Genomic DNA, 20,268 nt, shown 5'->3' on the forward strand with positions numbered 1-20,268 from the left:
TACTAAAAAGATTTACGAGGATGTTACCGGGTCTGGAAGGTTTGTGGTGTACGAAAGACTTGATGGGCTAGGTGTTGCTACCCTGAAAAACAGAGGTGAGGGGTGACCTTACAAAGGTTTATAAAATCCTGAGAGGCATAGATACAGTGAATAGCCACAGTCAATGCCCCAGGTTAGGAGAGTCCAGAACTAGAGAGCATAGGTTTAAGATGAGAGGGGAAAGATTTAAAGGGGACATGAGGGACAGCTTTTTCATGAAAGGTGGGGTGTAAATTGAATGAGCTGTCAGAGGAAGTGATAGAGGTTGGAACAATTATGACATTTGAAAGACATTTAGACAGGTACATGGACAGGAAAGGTTTGGAGGGATATGGGACAGGTGCAGACAAGTGGGACTATCTCCATTAGACATTGGCAGTGAGGATGTAGGGCTGAAGGGGCCGTTTCCATGCTCTATAGCTCTATTACACTACAATATGGTGTCCTTCTAAATGTTTCTTCAACCAAATTTGTCAGTTTTCCTTATTTCAACTGAAATACATGTAATTTTGAGGGCATGGAAGCAGAGTGTTACTGCTCACTGTTTGATAAAGACCATGACATTGCATTCCCCTTATTTCCTTGTCTGCAAACAGTTAAGAAAATGACACCAGGAAGTCCTCAGTGTCTGCTTGCTACCTCCCCCGGCTATGATTTGTAGCTTCATACGTCAGCATAAGGCAGTTTTTCTATTTGTAGCTTTCTGCATCTCTGCGTTACCATCTATTTTCAATTCCTGTTATCACTTGGCAAGGACATTTATCTCTGGAGAGGAATGGCTGACGTTTGCGGTTGAAACCTTTCTTCAGACTGAAGAAGGGTCTTGACCTGAAACGTCACACATTCCTTCTCTCCAGAGATACTGCCTGTCCTGCTGAGTTAATTCAGCATTTTTTGTCTATCTTTGATTTAAACCAGCATCTGCAGTTCTTTCCTACACAGGGACATTTATCTTATTGTTTCCCTGACCCTATTGTGTCATGTGTGAGCCTCTAGGTTACCGTAATAGGATGCCAACCAAATGTACAGAGAAATAGCTTGAAGAGTTGATATAATTAACAGTGCTAAAACAGATGTGTGGGTAGGCATCTAGCATGATTGGTCTCCTCCTTATAGAGTTTTGCATCCGGCACAAAGAGTGCCTTTGAGTTTGAGTTTGTCATATGTACCGAGGTACAGTGAAAAGCTTGCATGCTAATCAGTCAGTGGAATGACAGATATATTCATTCATCATTCATCATCGTTGAAAACATTAGTGATGCAGTGTTGCGGGTTTCTAGCGGGAATGGCGACGGATGCACTACAGATACATGATAAAGGGAATATCGTGAATAACATTTAGTGCAAAATAAAGTCCAGTAAAGTCCGATCAAAGATAGTCCGAGGGTCTCCAATGAGGTAGATAGTACTCAGCAATGCTCTCCAGTTGGTGATAGGACGGTTCAGTTGCCTGATAAAGGCTGGAAAGAAACTGTCCCCTGAACTGGAGGTGTGCGTTTTCACACTTCTGTACCTCTTGCCTGATGGGAGAGAAGTGAAGAGGGAGAGAACATAGAATATGGAATTGTACAGCACAGGAACAGACCAGATCAGATGTCACCAGAAACCCACTGTAACCACTCTGGACACTGCTCTTCCAGGGTGCAGGACGTTACTCAGCACATACCCTTCCAAAGGTTGTCTATGTAGACAGCAAGACCTAACCTGTTGGGGTCATGAGGACCAGTGGGTCTATTGTCCAACCAAAGAGTTGTTCGGAAGTCCTGACCTCCCATTCGTTTGCAGCAGGCGACTCAAATCCCACCCACCCTTTCAAAGGTCAGTGTAAAAGTCAGGGCGGGCAGTGTTGGGGCCAATGTTCTGCTACAACCAAATAAGGGGCTTAATATGTACAGTACTCTTGGAAAAAAACAGCAAATAAACATACAATAAATAAACAGTAAAGGGCACAAAATATACCATGCCTTGTGGTGGCACAGTGGTACTGCAGTAGAGGAATGTTTATCTATGATTAAAATTCTTGATTCTCTGCATTTTTTGCAAAACGAGCTGTGATTTGGTGAGAAATACGGCTCATCCTTTTCAGTCCCATTGCGCCCCCAACCCCCTCCCTTCATCTCCCCCCCTCCCCCTCCCACTACCGTGTCCACTGAGTGCACCTCACACCCTGCCTCTCCAAAAAATGTTATTTTTAAGAACTGCAGAAAAGAGCTCTGCCCTTTGTTTTACAAAGAAATATCGCTAATCACCAATTTCAGTCTTTCCAGCCCAGTGTGTGGCAGGATTGAATCTGAGGATAGGCACTTGGTCCAGGACGTTTCGGAGTGGCTGCATGACAGCCTCAATGGGGAGGGGGAGCAGCAAGAAGTCGTTGTGCATGTTGGCACAAATGACATCGGTAGGAAAAGGAAGGAGGTTCTACAATATGGCTACATGGAGTTAGGTAAATATCTTAAACACAGGACCTCCAGGGTAGTGATCTCAGGATTACTTCCAGTGCTAAGTTCTAGTGAGGGTAGAAACAGGATACAGTAACCGATATCCCTTGTATAGAGGTCCGTTAAAACAGCTCTATGTTCCAGGGTAAATGCTAGTCATCATTGGTTTCCACCGTGATAAATTTCAAAATCATTCTAAAGGAAATGAAAAAAAGAGGAATTAATGTAGGTTGAATGTTAGAACAAAATTAATATTATTGAAATTCTTCTTGGTTGGTAAAATAATTGATTTTACTTCGGAGTCACGTGAGTGATTCCGTGAAGAACCCGCTCAGCACGCATGCGCGACATTACGCCAGCAGTGCAACAAGCGGCTACAGCGGGAGTCAGGTGCTCCCGCTGCAATTTAAAAGACGGACCGTCAGGTAAGTGAACTGAGGTCGGCTTTACTTACCAAAGAAGAGCCGTCTGATTTATCTTTCAGAATGAGTACACCAAAGACAAGACTCTCAAAGAAATCTGTCCCCCGTTCGACTCCACCAGAGGAGCGTTCCATCAGGAGGGGGCAGCAACAGGCGGTAGGAACGCTAACCGAGCGCTCCGCTATCCCCGACACCGTGCCGAGCCCAGCCCCGCTAGCGCCTGAGCAGCGGGCTGGAGGGAAAGCTACCAGGAAAAGCGTCCGGCCGGTGGTTTCCGACACGTCGGACGGGGACGTCTCTCCACCCGGGCGGGGGAGAGACAGCCGCCTGAGCCACGTGGAACGGCTCTTGGAGCAGGTGCTCCAGCGAGGTGCGCCCCAGGAGGGGCGCTCTCGCAGAGGGAGGTCAGGCACTCCCTCCACAGTGCCTTGTGCACTGTCCATTGCTTCCTCCTTACCAGAGGATAGCTTTGGTGACCAGGACTGGGCTGGTCAAGAAGAGGGGACGATGGCTGAAGATCTCGGGAGTATGCAAGGGGTGCAGGAACAGGAAGAGCTGCTTGGTGTAGTGGACCGCTACGTGGCAACCCCACGTGCTGGAAGACCGTTAGAAGCCAAACTAGTGGCCAGCATCAACCACCTCTCCAACAGGGCTCTACAGGAGCAGGTGGTCAATGATGCTTTAGAAACATATACAGCGCCGGAGAACTGTGAGTCCCTCAAAGTGCCAGCTGTAAACAGCCAAATCTGGGGGCACGTTGGGCCAAACATCCGACACCACGAGCTAAAACTGCAGCGGATCCTCAGGCTCCTGACGTCGGCCATCACTGCGTTTGCTCGTTCCGTGGACAACACCGAGATGACCACCACTCAACAGGATACTCTCGCGCTGTTGTGTAATACGCAATTTGAGATTAACAACCTGCGTAAAGAAATAATAAAACCTGCCCTCAATCCTAAATTTGCGGGGTTGTGCAAAACCCCAGCCTCTGAGCCAGACACACTGCTCTTTGGCAATGACCTCCCTAAGCGAATGAAGGATATGGCCGAGGCCTCAAAAACTCACGGTCTCATGAAGGCAGGGCACGGGACGAGCAAACCTAGAGCAATAAACACCAAGTGGCAGCACCCCGTCGCGTCCATCAGTCGACGTCCACCATATAGGACTGGTGAAAGCTCGGGGTCCGCATTCTATCACCGTAAGTCTTTTTTAGACCTGGGCCCAGAGCGGACCCCATGGAAAATGCGCCACCCCCCAACGTCAACGCCACATCAGACAACACGCAAGCATAGCAACATAGCAACATAGAAATAGGTGCAGGAGTAGGCCATTCGGCCCTTCGAGCCTGCACCGCCATTCAATATGATCATGGCTGATCATCCAACTCAGTATCCCGTACCTGCCTTCTCTCCATACCCTCTGATCCCCTTAGCCACAAGGGCCACATCTAACTCCCTCTTAAATATAGCCAATGAACTGGCCTCGACTACCCTCTGTGGCAGGGAGTTCCAGAGATTCACCACTCTCTGTGTGAAAAAAGTTCTTCTCATCTCGGTTTTAAAGGATTTCCCCCTTATCCTTAAGCTGTGACCCCTTGTCCTGGACTTCCCCAACATCGGGAGCAATCTTCCTGCATCTAGCCTGTCCAACCCCTTAAGCCTCGTGAGACCGGCGGGAACCAGAGGAAATACCCATAACCATGGAGGTAGGTGGGTCTGGTTCCTACCAGCATATAGAAAGAAGGGGCTTAATACTAACAGGGGGGAGATTACACCAGTTTAAAGCAGCATGGGAGTCTATCATGAGTGATCAGTATATACTCAATGGCATTAGTGGATACAAAATACAATTCATAACAGGTAAATTACCACCAGTTCAACATTTACCCCAAAGGGTATTTTCCCTCTCAGTGAAAGAAAAACGAGAGGGACAAGTTGAACTGATGAGACTAATTACAAAGGGTATCATTGAAAAAACAAAACATGAACCCTCGGAATTTGTATCAAATATATTCACTAAAACCAAAAAAGATGGTGGATGTCGCATCATCATTGACTTAACATCACTAAATATGTTTGTTAAGTATATACATTTCAAAATGGAAACGTTTGTTACTGCCAAACAACTAATTTCCAAAGGATACTGCATGGCAAGCATTGATCTTAAAGATGCTTACTATTCAGTACCTATTCACAAGGATCACCGCAGATACCTGAAGTTTACCTGGATTGGGGCAATTATGGCAGTTTAAAGCGTTACCCAATGGGTTAACATCAGCCCCAAGATTATTCACCAAGATACTAAAACCAGCCTTGGCAATATTAAGAAGACAAAAACATATTGTCATGGCATATCTTGATGATATCTTAATAGTAGGCAAAACCATGGAATTGACTATGTCAGCTGTATCAGCTACCAAACAGTTGTTCGAAACCTTGGGATTTGTCTTACATCCAGATAAATCTAAGTTGAAGCCATCCACTACTATGGACTACTTGGGCTTCACAATTAATTCAGTCCATATGACTGTAACTTGCCAAGAGACAAAACAGTTGTATTGGCACAATCATGCAACAATCTAATGGTCAACAAACGACCAACTATTCGACAAGTAGCAAGAGTAATTGGGAAAATGGTAGCAGCATTTCCGCTACGCAATTCGGACCTTTGCACTATCAAAACTTACAAAGAGCAAAGGTACAGGCACTAAAAACGACATGCAGGTCATTATGATCGTGTCATGAAGTTACCCACTGAAGCAATATCAGAACTACAGTGGTGGGCAGAAAACATTTGGCATAGTTTCAGCCCTATTATCATCACTAACCCTATGCTAGTTATCCAAACAGATGCCAGTGCTCAAGGCTGGGGAGCAACTAACGCCATATCCAGCACAGGTGGTAGATGGACTAACCCTGAGTCGTCATTACTACTTAGACTGGGCATAAATTATCTAGAGATGTTGGGTGCCTTCTATGGTTTAAAAGCATATGCATCAAATATGCATCACTTGCATGTTCGGTTACAAATAGATAATACTACGGTGGTGGCCTACATTAACCATATGGACGGCATAAAATCATTATCATGCGACACGTTGGTCAACACAATTTGGCAATGGTGTGTCGAAAGACATATTTGGCTATCAGCAACTTACCTACCAGGTAAGCTAAATACAGTGGCAGACACCAGGTCACGTAAATTTAATGACAACATCGAATGGATGTTAAACCCCAAAATATTTGCAAAGATTGTCATGCAATATGGCACGCCAGATATTGATTTATTCGCATCAAGGCTAAATCACCAGGTACCTATGTATGTCGCCTGGGAACCAGACCCTGAGGCAGCAGCGGTAGATGCGTTCGCGCTGGATTCAGGAAATTTCTTCTTCTATGCATTTCCTCCCTTCTGCCTCATTAGTCGGGTACTACACAAAATACAAATGTGATTTGTGATTTGTGATTTGTTTATTTGTTCCGAACAAGTAAAGACATAAATAGGAATAAATAACAACAACAAAATCGAAATAGTCAAACAATTGGACATTCCAGGCAATATTTGCAAAGCAATGAAAAGCATAAAGCAAAATTTAAATGTCCAACACTTTTTCTTTACAAGCTCGAAAAGGAGTGAGAAGAAGAATAACTTATTTAATCTCACCCCTTCTCCCTAAACCCTTCTTCCATATTTAATAATTAATTAATTAATCATAATAATACCCCAGACAATTTTTAGAGATGCATACAGACATATATATACATACAACTGATATACACATACAAGTAATATGTATGAAGTAACCAAAAAACATAAATAAATAATAAATAAAATAATAAATAAACATTAACCCCTGTTTGTCAACCATCCCCTTCATCCCTGTACCTTGTGTAAAAAAGTTTTTTGTATGTCATTTTGAACTGGTTCATGTTTGGACATTGCTTTAACTCCACATTCAAACTGTTCCACAATCCTACTCCACCAACCGAAATACATAAAGTTTTTCTGGTCGTGCGGACTCCTTGTACCTTAAAATTAAATATTCTTCTTAAATTATAACCCTCCACTCGCTCATTGAATAATTTTTGTATATTTACAGGTAAGTTTTTATTTTTGGCCCTAAACATTATCTGTGCTGTTTTAAATGCAACCAAATCTTCTAATTTTAATAATTTTGACTGTAAGAATAATGGATTAGTGTGACCCAGATACCTGACATTGTGAATAATACGTATAGGGTGATTTCACGAAAGGTCACTGGAGCGTAAATCCCCACTCACGTGACCGAAAATTTTAACTGGGGGACAAGCGTCACTTCCGGTACATGTTAGTGGATGGGAAAACACGCACTTTCACACCCGTTAAAAACATCGACAACGGCCAGGTTTTGAGCTGCAATTAACTGTACTAGTCGGGGTGACCGTGAGGAACAGCTACCTAAATTTACAGTCCAAAAAAATGATGGAAACTAAGGTAAATACAAGAGGGAGCTGAAGGTGTAAAAACGGCGGAAGTTGATAGCGGACATTTTTCGTGGAGATTTAAAGATCCAAAATATCGGGAATTATCGCGTTTGCTCGCTGCGTTTCATCAAAAGTGGCATTATTGACTTTGTTATCTTTATTCATTTGTTAGATGAAAAGTATTAAAAGTTAGAAACCCGTCAGTAAAATTGCAAAATCGCCCATGGATCTCGGGTGGGTTTGACATGAAAATGAAAACGCTTCTGAAGCTCCATTTACCATTTAAATAATCGTAAACTCTCAATGCGTTTGGAAATCAATTTTACTGAGATGCAAGTTTACGATTATTTAAATGGTGAATGGAGCTTCAGAAGCGTTTTCATTTTCATGTCAAACCCACCCGAGAACCATGGGCGATTTTGCAATTTTACTGACGGGTTTCTAACTTTTAATACTTTTCATCTAACAAATGAATAAAGATAACAAAGTCAATAATGCCACTTTTGATGAAACGCAGCGAGCAAACGCGATAATTCCCGATATTTTGGATCTTTAAATCTCCACGAAAAATGTCGGCAATCAACTTCCGCCGTTTTTACACCTTCAGCTCCCTCTTGTATTTACCTTAGTTTCCATCATTTTTTTGGACTGTAAATTTAGGTAGCTGTTCCTCACGGTCACCCCGACTAGTACAGTTAATTGCAGCTCAAAACCTGGCCGTTGTCGATGTTTTTAACGGGTGTGAAAGTGCGTGTTTTCCCATCCACTAACATGTGCCGGAAGTGACGCTTGTCCCCCAGTTAAAATTTTCGGTCACGTGAGTGGGGATTTACGCTCCAGTGACCTTTCGTGAAATCACCCTATTGCTCTTTTTTGCAGAATATTTAATGAATGTAGCAAACTTTTATAGTTATTGCCCCAGACTTCTGCACAGTAATTTAAATAGGGTAAGATTAATTAACAGTAGAGAATGCAGAGTGATTTGTGATCCAGAACCTGCTTAACTTTGTGTAATACAGAAATGCTTTTTGAAAGTTTGGGTTGTACATGTTTAATGTGTGATTTCCAGCTGATTCTATCATCCATTATAACCCCAAGAAATTTATTTTCATGAACTCGTTCAATTTCAACCCCATTTATCTTTATATTTGCTTGTGTAATTGTTCTGCAATTACCAAATAGCATTATTTTGGTTTTGCTCAAGTTTAATGATATTTTGTTCCTGTCAAACCATGTTTTCAGTTTGCCCATTTCTTTTGTTATTTTATCCAGTAGTTGTTTTAAATTCTCCCCAGAACAAAAAATATTTGTGTCGTCTGCAAACAAGACCAGCCTCATGGCATTGGACACATTACAAATGTCGTTTATATACATGATGAATAGTTCTGGACCCAACACTGACCCCTGGGGGACACCACAAGCAATGTCCAAACATGTAGAACTGTAGCTGCCCAGCTTCACAAACTGTTGCCTGTTACTTAAATAGCTTTTTATCCAATCCAGTACTAGACCTCTGATGCCATACCTTTCTAATTTTTTTAATAAAATATCATGATTGATCGTGTCAAATGCTTTCTTTATATCAATAAATATCCCGGCTGCATATAGTTTCTTGTCAATAGCGTTTGTGATATCTTCAATTGATTCTATTATTGCAAGTGATGTTGATCTGTTTGATCTGAATCCATATTGACTTTCAGTGATTAGTTTATGCTTTTCTACAAATATGTCTAGTCTATTGTTGAACATTTTTTCTAGTATTTTGGAGAATTGAGGGAGTAAAGAAACAGGTCTGTAGTTTGTGAAATGATGCTTGTTCCCAGTTTTGTATATTGGTATGACTTTTGCTATTTTCATTTTGATTGGAAAAGTACCGGTTTGGAAAGATAAATTACAGATGAATGTTAGAGGTTTGGAAATCCCCTCAATGACCATCTTAACTAACGACATGTCAATGTCGTTGAAATCAGTAGACAGTTTGTTTTTATATGTTTTAACAATGTCCAACAGTTCTTTTTCATCTACTGCCATAAGAAACATAGAGCAGGGATTTCTCTCCAATAAATTCTCAGGAGTTTCTCCAGACGTCCCTGGATCAGGGATTTGTTTAGCCAGGTCTGGTCCAACATTTACAAAAAAATTATTAAAGCTATTAGCTACATCCTCCATATTATAATTTTCATTGTTCTTATCAATAAAATACTTTGGATAGTTTGTTTTCCCCGGGCCAGTTCTGATAATACTATTAAGTATACTCCATATTCTTTTTATGTTGTACTCAGGTATTTTGATAGTACCCGACTGGCCTATGCAGCCATGGTTCCCGATACTCCATGACATGGTTGTTGGAACTCCGATGACATTTCCCAGTGACCCAGAATTATTAAAACACCCAGTGTCTGTCATAAGCCACCCATGCCATGAAAAAATCAAACTCCTGGGTTGCAGATTCTGAACAGACCATTGCTGGGACTGGGATTATCAGAACAAACTGTCGACACCATGTCAGCATCCCTCCGAACATCCACCAAAAAACAGTACTTGACCAATATCAAAAAATGGGAATAGTACTGCCTGGATACAGGGACCACCTACACAACTGCATCAGTCACCAACGTACTGGAATTCCTGGCCAAACTTCACTACGAAGAAGGACTCAGCTACAGTGCCATCAACACAGCGAGAAGTGCCCTGTCTGCCTACTTAACACTAGCACCAGGACAACAGGCCATGGGATCTCACCCGCTGGTGGTAAAATTAATGAAAGGCATTTACAATACCAACCCCCCTAGACCAAGGTACACCCATATATGGGATGTCAGTGAGGTCCTGACTTACCTCAGGGGATGGCCACCAGCCAGTTCCGTCAGCCTGGAACAATTGACACTCAAAACGCTCATGTTAATGTCACTTGTATCCACACAGAGGGTCCAGTCTCTACATCGGTTACGACTGGACCACATGATTACAGCTCCAGACCAGATCTCGTTTATGATCCAGGGACTGATCAAACAGAGCAGGCCAGGAACGCCAAGTCCAGTCGTGGTATTCCGGGCTTACCCACCAGAACCACGGTTGTGTGTCATGACCCACCTACTATCTTATATAGACACAACTAACAATATTCGAGGGAGTGAAAACGCCTTGTGGGTCAGTCATAAAAAACCTCATGGTCGGGTGACGAGCCAAACCATTTCGAGATGGCTCAAACAGGTGCTAAAAGCTGCCGGGATTGACACTAACTTGTATAAATCTCACTCCACCAGGGCAGCATCCATTTCAACAGCGGAAAGAATGAACGTGCCGATGGACCACATCCTGGCCACAGCAGGATGGGCAAGGGAAACCACGTTCAGGACTTTTTATCACAAGCCGTTGGCAAAACCTGTGTTATATGCAGAAACAATTTTACAGTCTGCAAATATTTAATTTAAGCCCGGGGGAGCAATTTTCTTTTTGTTGTTATTGTTAATAAATACCGTTTTTTGTTTTTCATAAAACAGATTCATTGGTTGATTACGATAACACACTTCCTCCCTCAAAGACTTCGGCAGTGATGTAGTAATAACTGTTACACGGTTTGAAATCACAGAGCTTTGAAATCTTCACGGAATCACTCACGTGACTCCGAAGTAAAATAGTAAGATTAAACGAGAACTTACCAGTTTGAAGTTTGATCTGTATTTTATGAGGAGTTACGATGAGGGATTACGTGCCCTCCGCTCCCACCCTCAATAATATGGGTCAAATTCATAAACTGATGTCTCCTTGTCTTTACTATGTTTACTTCAATAACTGTGTCTATCTGCGATTCCCCACCGCTGCTTTGAAGTATGCCGCGCATGCGTGCTGAGCGGGTTTTTCACGTAATCCCTCATCGTAACTCCTCATAAAATACAGATCAAACTTCAAACTGGTAAGTTCTCGTTTAATCTTACTATTAAAGAATCTTTGCCTCAAGGTAGTGTTCTAGTGGTGAGATTTCAAACTCCATTTCATTGATACCTGGAGCAGCTGCCTCAATCAACTGTGCATGGTACAGATGTGCATCCATTAATGCTCAGTGTGGGCATCTGGGGAGCATCATTAATCAGAAATATACATTATCATGGGTCTGCAGTCACATTTATCTAAGTAGAAGTCGTTCCGTGGAACAGAAATATTTTCCACAAATTTATTTGACAATTCAAGAAAGCCTGCTGAATTCATCGTGGCAAAACACAAATGTGCTGGAGGACCTCAGCAGGTCAGGCAGCATCAATGGTGGGAATGTGAGAGCCAGTGGCCACAACAGGCCAGAAGGCACCATATTTCAGCCTCATGGAGTTAACATAGAAACCACGAGGTATATTTGAAAAGAGATAATTGGAGTTAGGTAATTACAATTTCTATTCACTGGTTTCCTTGTTGTCACGTGTACAGAGATAGTGTTGGATGGTTTTATGCAAATTAAAATTATAGGTTATATTATAGACATGTCACTTAAACATTGGTAAATAGAAAACCAATGAGTTCTGGCCGAGATCTGAAATGCTTTTAAAAAAATTAGCAAAGGATTTCACAAATGGGCCTAGATGACTGATCTAATAAAAGATTTTAGATGACAAGTATTTTCATTTTTAGTTAGGACTGCAGGGTTTTCATAAATTTAGCTTTCATGCTAAACCCCCAGCAGAGGGAGTCATGAGCATAGATTACACGATAGAGTCATTTACAGTGTTAAAACAGTCCCTTTGGCCCAACCTTCCCAAGCCGGCCAAAAACCTGCATCTACACTAGTCCCACCTGCCTGCATTTGGCCCATATCTCTCTAAACATATTTATCCATGTACCTTTACAAATGTTTCTTAAACATTGCGATTGTACCTGCCTCAACTACCTCCTCCGACAGCTCATTCCATACCCTTGCCATCCTTTGTATAAAAAAATTACCCCCCCAGGCTCCTATTAAATCTCCCCCCACCCACCCACACCTTAAACCTATTTCCCCTGGTTATGTCAAATGGAAATCCATGTTGATCATGCATTATCTCCCCTTGAGCAAGTCTCAAATCCCTGTTGTCTCTGTACTATACTGCACAATGACAATAAAGTTGAATCTGAATCTGAATCTGAAATCCTTTAATCATCTTCAACACCCCAGTTAGATCATCCATAGATCTGGCAGCACAAAATGGTGCATCTATGAGATACTGTGGACTATTATCAAAGGGAGAAATGTTCACCAACACAAGCTGTAACCACATAGCCGGGCACTATATTTTAAAATGATTGTTAAAAGTATATTTAAAAGCAACAATGTCTCATATGATTAGAAACATTCCAAGACGTTCGAAAAGCCTTTGTATGCAGAGAGCAGTCAATGTTAGTTGAGGATGGAACAACAGGATACACCTGAGGCCAACTCACCCAAGAGTCACTGGGTGTACCCTGTGGGATTCCCACCAAGTGCCATGGTCAGTCTCACCCAGCCCACAGCTGGCAAAGGTAAGTGCCCTGTGGTAAGTGTGGGCACCCTGCTGAAACAAGGACGGTTTGGCACATTGAATATGTTCATTTTCCCCTTCTGACTGGCGCAGCGGTAGAGTTGCTGCCTTACAGCGCCAGAGTTCCGGGTTCCATCCTGACTACAGGTGCTGTCTGTACGGAGTTTGTACGTTCTCCCAGTGACCGTGTGGGTTTTCTCCGGGTGCTCCGGTTTCCTCCCGCACTCCAAAGACGTACAGGTTTGTGGGTTAATTGGTTTTGGTAAAATTGTTCCTAGTGTGTAGGATGGTGTACGGGGATCGTTGGCCGGTGCGGACTCGGTGGGCCGAATGGCCTGTTTCTGCACTGTGTCACTAAACTAAACTAAACTAAGCTGATCCCAATAGGTTTTATAAGTTACAAGAAATTGCAATTTACTAAACTGATAATATATCAAATTATAACTGCACATGCATCATATTACTTACCCAGAAGAACAGTGGAGGATCAGTCACTGAGTACTGTATTTGGATGGTAATGGGACCAGGAGATGCTGGGTTAAAACAGAAAAGATGCTTCTTGTGTATGGCGAGCACAGCCTAAGGTTGTAGGACAACTTGTTCTATTTGATCTTATTTGATTGTGCACGCCAGGTTGATTGCATTGGTCGAAACAGGGCGGACCACGTGAAGGTTACAATCTCCCACCCTAGAAAAGATGCTGAGGTAGATCTGCTAGATCAGTCTGAAGAAGGATCTCGACCCGAAACATCACTAATCCTTTTCTCCAGCGATACTGCCTGCCGTGCTGAGTTACTCCAGCACTTTGTGACTATCTGCTGTAATCTTACATGGGCCACTTCTATTTTTGGATTAAGTATATAAAATTATGAAAGGTATACACAGGGAAGACAGTCTGAACCTTCTTCCCAGGGTGGACATTTAGATTTAGCTCTTAGGGCTAAAGGAATCAAGGGATATGGGGAAAAAGCGTGCTGGCTCGAGGGGCCGAATGGCCTACTCCTGCACCTATTTTCTATTTTTTTATGAAATGTCAAAGACTTGGGGACTGGAGGACATGGCTTTAAGATAAGAGGGGCAAAGTTTAAAGGTGATTTTCAGAGCAAGGTTTTCTTTACACAAAGAGTAGCGGGGGCCTGGAACGCACTACCAGGGTGGTGGTGCTGGCAGATACGATAGTAGCGTTTAAGAGGCTTTTAGAAAGGCACATGGGTTGTTTCACCAACAGTCTGTCTGTCCCCTCTCTGTTTTTATGGTTTTAAGTATGTTTTAAAAGTATGCCTTGATGTTTCTTAAGTAGACAAAAAATGCTGGAGAAACTCAGCGGGTGAGTTTCTTGGTCTGTTTTATGTGGGGGGTGGGGGGGATGTTTATGTTAAATTTTATTTTATGTGGCTGTGTGTATTGTTGCTTTTCACTCAGTATGGCTGTATGGTAACTTAAATATCACTGTACCTTAATTGGTGCATGTGACAATAAATTCATACTTGAACTTGGATATGTAGGGAATTGAGGGATGTGGTCCATGGGATCAGTTTATCTTGGCCTCGCGATCTGCATGAACAATGTGGGCCAGGGGCCTGTTCCTGTGCTGACCTGTTTTGTGTGTTTATTTCTTAGCCTACATGTCACACATAAACCTCTTCTGCATTTCCCTTGTTCCCTTGTCTAGCCTCATCTGAAAAAGTCACAAATGTGTATGAAATAAAAGCAGAACGGCCGGTAACACCCAGTCGCACAGACACCATCGGTAGAGGGAGAAGAAGAGTGCTTCTTCATCTTCTTGCCTATAGCGCGCACAGCCTAAAGTTGGAGGACAACTTGTTCTATTTGATCTTATTTGATTGTGCACGCCAGGTTGATTGCATTGGTCGAAACAGGGTGGACCACGTGAAGGTTGCAATCTCCCACCCCAAGAAAAGTGCAATTCTCTGCCACAGAAGGCAGTGGAGGCCAATTCACTGGATGTTTTCAAGGGTGAGTTAGATTTAGCTCTTATTGGAATCAAGGGATATGGGGAAAAAAGCAGGAACGAGGTACTGATTTTGGTTGATCAGCCATAATCATATTGAATGGCAATGCTGGCTCGAGGGGGTGAATGGCCTACTCCTGCACCTATTTTCTATGTCCAGATTTTAAATTGATGTCCTTCATCTGCCTGAAACATGAAATCTTAATAAAAAGGAACTGCAGATGCTGGTTTATATCAAAGATAAACGCAAAATACTGGAGTAACTCGGCGAGTCAGGAAACATCTTTTTAAAACATGGATAGGTGACCTTTCGGGTCGGGACCCTTCTTCAGACATGAAACATGAACTCCACTTCTCCTTCCCCAGATGCTGCCTGGCTGGCCTGCTGCGAGTTTCCATTTAGAAACATAAAAAATAGGTGCAGGAGTAGGCCATTCGGCCCTTCAAGCCTGCACCGCCATTCGATATGATCATGGCTGATCATCCAACTCAGTATCCTGTACTTGCCTTCTCTCCATACCCCCTGATCCCTTTAGCCACAAGGGCCACATCTAACTCTCTCTTAAAGATAGCCAATGAACTGGCCTCAACTACCTTCTGTGGCAGAGAATTCCACAGATTCACCACTCTCTGTGTAAAAAATGATTTTCTCATCTCGGTCCTAAAAGACCTCCCTCTTAACCTTAAACTGTGACCCCTAGTTCTGGACTTCCCCAACATCCCCAATAATCTTCCTGCATCTAGCCTGTCCAACCCCTTAAGAATTTTGTAAGTTTCTATGAGATCCCCCCTCAATCTTCTAAATTCTAGCATGTACAAGCCGAGTCTATCCAGTCTTTCTTCATATGAAAGTCCTGCCATCCCAGGAATCAGTCTGGTGAACCCTTTATGGCAAGAATGTCTTTCCTCAGATTAGGAGACCAAAACTGTACGTAATACTCCAGGTGTGGTCTCACCAAGACCTTGTACAACTGCAGTAGGACCTCCCTGCTCTTATACTCAAATCCTTTTGCTATGAATGCTAACATACCATTTGCTTTCTTCACTGCCTGCTGCACCTGCATGTCTATTTGTTTTTGTATTGCTGCCAGCTCTGGTTTCCTTCGCAGATCCGCGGGTAAAGGTTGTCGGATAAATAAATACCTGGGTCACAGGGTGAACGCACACACATTTAGCCTCAAAAAGGCTAACAGCATCATCAAGGACCCACACACTCATCTCCCTGCTACCTTCAGGTAGCAGTAGAGCCTGAAGACTGTAACGACCAGGTTCAGGAATAGCTACTTCCCCAAAGCCATCAGGCTATTAAACTTGGCTCGGACAAAACTCTGAACATTAATAGCCCATTATCTGTTTATTTGCACTTTATCAGTTTATTTATTCATGTGTGTATATAATGGTATATGGACACACTGATCTGTTTTGTAGTCATGCCTACTATGTTTTGTTGTGCTGAAGCAAAGTAAGAATTTCATTGTCCGATCAGGGACACATGACAATAAACTCTTAAATCTTGAATCATTTTCCATTTTAACACGGGTTACTAAAGCTGGCCGTGCATGTAGCGTTTTTAATGTTAAAAGACACACCGTGCATGCAAATCAGAGTCCTACGCGTCTTCCTTGTTTGCAGCGACCATTTAGTACAGCAGGACAGAGACACACCCGCCCCTGTAAGTGACAACACAGCTGGCTGACGCACAAGGGGATGTGAAACCTTCTGACTTCAGAGATCAAATGTGATTATCAACGACTACCGCTCCAGTGCTCAGATCCCCAGTCAAGGAGTGGCGACAACCCTCGGCACAACACTCCCCCAGCGTTATTATTTTGCTGCTTTGGTGTTGAAGGCAGAGAGAGAGGGGGAGTTTACTGATCTGTTTGGGGAGAGAACGAGCGATAACCTTGGCCGGAGGCAGAGAGCGAATACAATCACCGGACTCTCAGATACCGGAATCGCTGCAAGGAGAGATTTAAAAAGGATCAGACCGCGTATCTCTCATCTATAGAAACTATAATTCATTGTTTTTTTTGCAAACTATGGCTGCTTCATCTGCTACAAGGGTCTTTGTGTTATCCCTTGCGTCAATTCCAGTGGCCTATCTCTTTAATGCGTTGTCCACCAACAGCAGGTATGTATGTGTGTGTGTGTAGGTGTGTACTGTGTAGGTATGCGTACTGTGTAGGTATGCGTTTAAGTATATGTGTATGTATGTTTGTCGATATATGTGTATGTATGTGTGTAGGTATATGTGTATGCATGTGTGTAGGTATATGTGTATGTATTTATGTATTGACTGTCCTGGACTGAAATGGGGCAAGATTGAGGAGGTTGTGTTGAAAGTCCATTAAAGTAAATGGGTGTTAGAAGGAACTGCAGATGCTGGTTCACGCCGAAGATGTACAGCGACACAAAATGCTGGAGTAACTCAGCGGGTCGGGCAGCATCTCTGGAGAAAAGGAATAGGTGACGTTTCGGGTCGCGACCCTTCTTCAGTAAGTGGGTGGTGTGTTACCAATGTGAAGTGGAGCTCTGTTTAACCTGCGATGATTTTGTGGGATGTTACTAGTCGATGTGTATATTGAGGTTGTGTCTGTTTCCATTGTAGCAGATATTTATACTTTGGCTTTAAATTTTATTCTGGTCCCGCCTAAGTTTAGCTTTTATGTGTTGGGTGGTTTTAAACGTCGAGTTCGCCTTGTGTAGGGTAAACCCTCGTACATTTTCACAGTTGCTAGAACTGCAGCTTGGATCTGTGTAGACCCACTTTTGTCTGAAATGTTACACGCTAGAATGATGCAGTTTCATTTTTTGGACAGGCTGGTCACATAGCAAGTGAGGGGTTGTGATCAGTATGCTTTGGTCAAGTTCCTCTGTGATCTGTAGCTTCACAAGCTGTTACAAGAGAGACAAGAGGTCTGAGGTCCAAGGGGGGGGGGGGGGGGGGTGGGATTGCTGTGCATCATCCATTGAAAGTGTATAGGAGGGGAACTGCAGACGCTGGTTTAAACCAAAGCTGGAGTAACTCAAAGGATCAGACAGCATCGCTGGAGAAAAGGAATAGGTGACATTTCGGGTCGAGACCCAGGGGTGAAGGGGCGGCAGTAGTTGGATTGATCAATAGTGTGCTGAATGACCACATTCTGCACTGTCACCTTCCTGTGATGAAGACACAAGGAACTGCAGATGCTGGTATCTTGAGCTAAAACACAAAATGCTAGAGTATCTCAGTGAATTTATTTTTAGGAATTCAACCAATCATCCTGCGCTGCTAATTTTTGTGAGCATTTAATTTGTTAGTATATTTTCCTCTCGCCTAATCTTGATGAAGTGTTGAATTTGTAGTACTCAACAATATGTTTTTGTGTCAGTATGCCGGGTATATGGAACGAGTTGCCAGAGGAGGTAATTGAGGCAGGAATGATGACAAAATTTCAAGGACATTTGGGCAGGTAATTGGAGGGTATATCCCACACAGGGCGAATTCTAAAACTATCTGTCACATAAAAGGCTGAGAGATGGGGGCTAAACGTGGCCAAATGGGACTAGTAAAGGTGGGGCATCTTGGTCTACTGTCATAGAGTCATAGAGTGATACAGTGTGGAAACAGGCCCTTCAGCCCATCTTGCCCACACCGGCCAACATGTCCCAGCTGCACTAGTCCCACCTGCCTGCGCTTGGTCCATAACTCTACAAACTTGGTGTTACTCATGTTAGCAATTCTTAATTGTACAACTGATGGCTTTCATTCAGCTGTCCAAGCTTTAAGATCTGGAATCCTCTCTCAAAGCATCTCTGCCTCAACTTCTCTCCCCTCTGTGATGCAGCCTCTTTATGGGTTGACCTTCTTATAATTCTTTATGTATTTTTGTGTCACATTTTCATTGGGTGTTTTCTTCCTTTAAGAGTGTTGCAAAATGATATGTAATAAAAAGGAAATACACCTATTTTTAAATTGTGAATTTTATTTTCATTTTAGCAACCCTTGGACAATCCTTATTGTTGCATTTTTGATCCTGATTTCTATTGCAATAGTGGCATTTTTCCTGGTTAAAAAAAAACCTCCAAAGGATCATTTATTCTACAGTGAGTAAAACATTACTCTGCTAAATGTACCCATGTGAAAATGCAACCCATCTGTACAATTTATGCTTGTAAAATCTCTGAAATAGATCCCATAGTAACTGTACTATTTTCTTCCTGATAGTTTACACGGTGTTTGCATTTACTAGTGTGGTGGATCTGATTATTGGACTTGAGCAGGATGGACTTATTGATGGGTACATGACACACTACCTTAAAGAGGTAAGCAGATATAGTGTGTAATATTCAGAAAGTGATTACTGTAGAACATAGAACAATATTTCAATAATGTGTATGAATGAACTGCAGACGCTGGTTTAAACCGAAGATAGACACAAAAAGCTGGAGTGACTCAGTGGGGCAGTCAGCATCTTTGGAGAGAAGGAATGGGTGATGTTTTGGGCCGAGACCCTTCTTCAGACCTGTTTCGACCCGAAACGCCCCCCATTCCTTCTCTCCAAAGATGCTGCCTCTCCTGCTGAGTTACTCCAGCTTTTTATGTCTATCTACAATACTACATACTGTGGAACAGGAGCACATTTGCTTGTATAATCAGTTGCTGAGATTTATGTGTATGAATTTAAACTCTAAAATAATAATATACTGCGTCAAACCTTCTTCATTGCATAAAGACTCTACTTGGGAGTTGCCTTTGTGACTCGATTGTTCGCTATTGAAATAGTTGATACTGTAATTCATCTCTAGCAGTTTTGCATTGTGTTTTCAAATGACAATAGTGAAAGTTCAGCACCACATTTTCAATCTAATCTTGTAAGAGAACATTAGTACAAAGTTCGTTTGGGAGTAGGAAGACAGTTTTCATATGGGTCTTAGTGGAGCATGTGTCATAGGAGATACATGCAATGAATTAAACCCTCCAATTATTTGGTGTTCATCCCACAGTCAAATGCGATTAGTCTGTTATCTTCATGAGTATTTTGACAGCTATGCTTGGAATTTTTGAAGTTGCATTAAAACAATAATGTTAAGTCAACATTGTATTGTTTATTGTTGACACAAAGCTTATTGATAAAAATGGAAATTATATTGGAAGTAGGAATTTGAAGATGGTTTAAATATACCATCTGGAAAACCTACCTTTTATTTTAAAACACCAAGTTCACTTAAAATGTGTTCAACTTGTTGTGAGGTTTGAGGATGCACTGAGACTGTGACATTCATTTTAGATATGCTAGTCCTTTTCCAATCAGTCTTTTTATGATATATTACAGCAGAGTTTAGTAAACACACAATTACTCTTCCAGTTTATGAGTCTCTGGGCATCTTGAATACAATGTTCCTGTGAAGGTATTGCACTGTACACAATTCACAGATTTTATTTCATGCCTAATAAATCTTTGCAGC

The 20,268-nt window shown here is 42.4% G+C and overlaps 1 protein-coding gene across 2 annotated transcripts in view; it reads left to right on the forward strand.

Moving 5' to 3' along the window:
* The window catches only part of tm6sf1 (transmembrane 6 superfamily member 1), a 55,465-nt gene that overhangs the window by 13,404 nt on the left and 21,793 nt on the right, over positions 1–20,268 (forward strand). The window contains exons 1-3 of one of the 2 annotated variants that reach the window (XM_033050084.1): positions 16,486–16,951; positions 18,800–18,906; positions 19,028–19,125. In XM_033050084.1, coding sequence (XP_032905975.1) covers positions 16,860–16,951; positions 18,800–18,906; positions 19,028–19,125 — 297 coding nt within the window. In that variant the 5' untranslated portion in view covers positions 16,486–16,859. Of the gene's footprint in view, positions 1–16,485; positions 16,952–18,799; positions 18,907–19,027; positions 19,126–20,268 lie in introns of those variants that run through there. The other variant, XM_033050085.1, reaches the window with a different exon arrangement.

This window comes from Amblyraja radiata, chromosome 34, assembly GCF_010909765.2.
Source record: "Amblyraja radiata isolate CabotCenter1 chromosome 34, sAmbRad1.1.pri, whole genome shotgun sequence".
Classification (NCBI taxonomy): Eukaryota; Metazoa; Chordata; class Chondrichthyes; order Rajiformes; family Rajidae; genus Amblyraja; species Amblyraja radiata.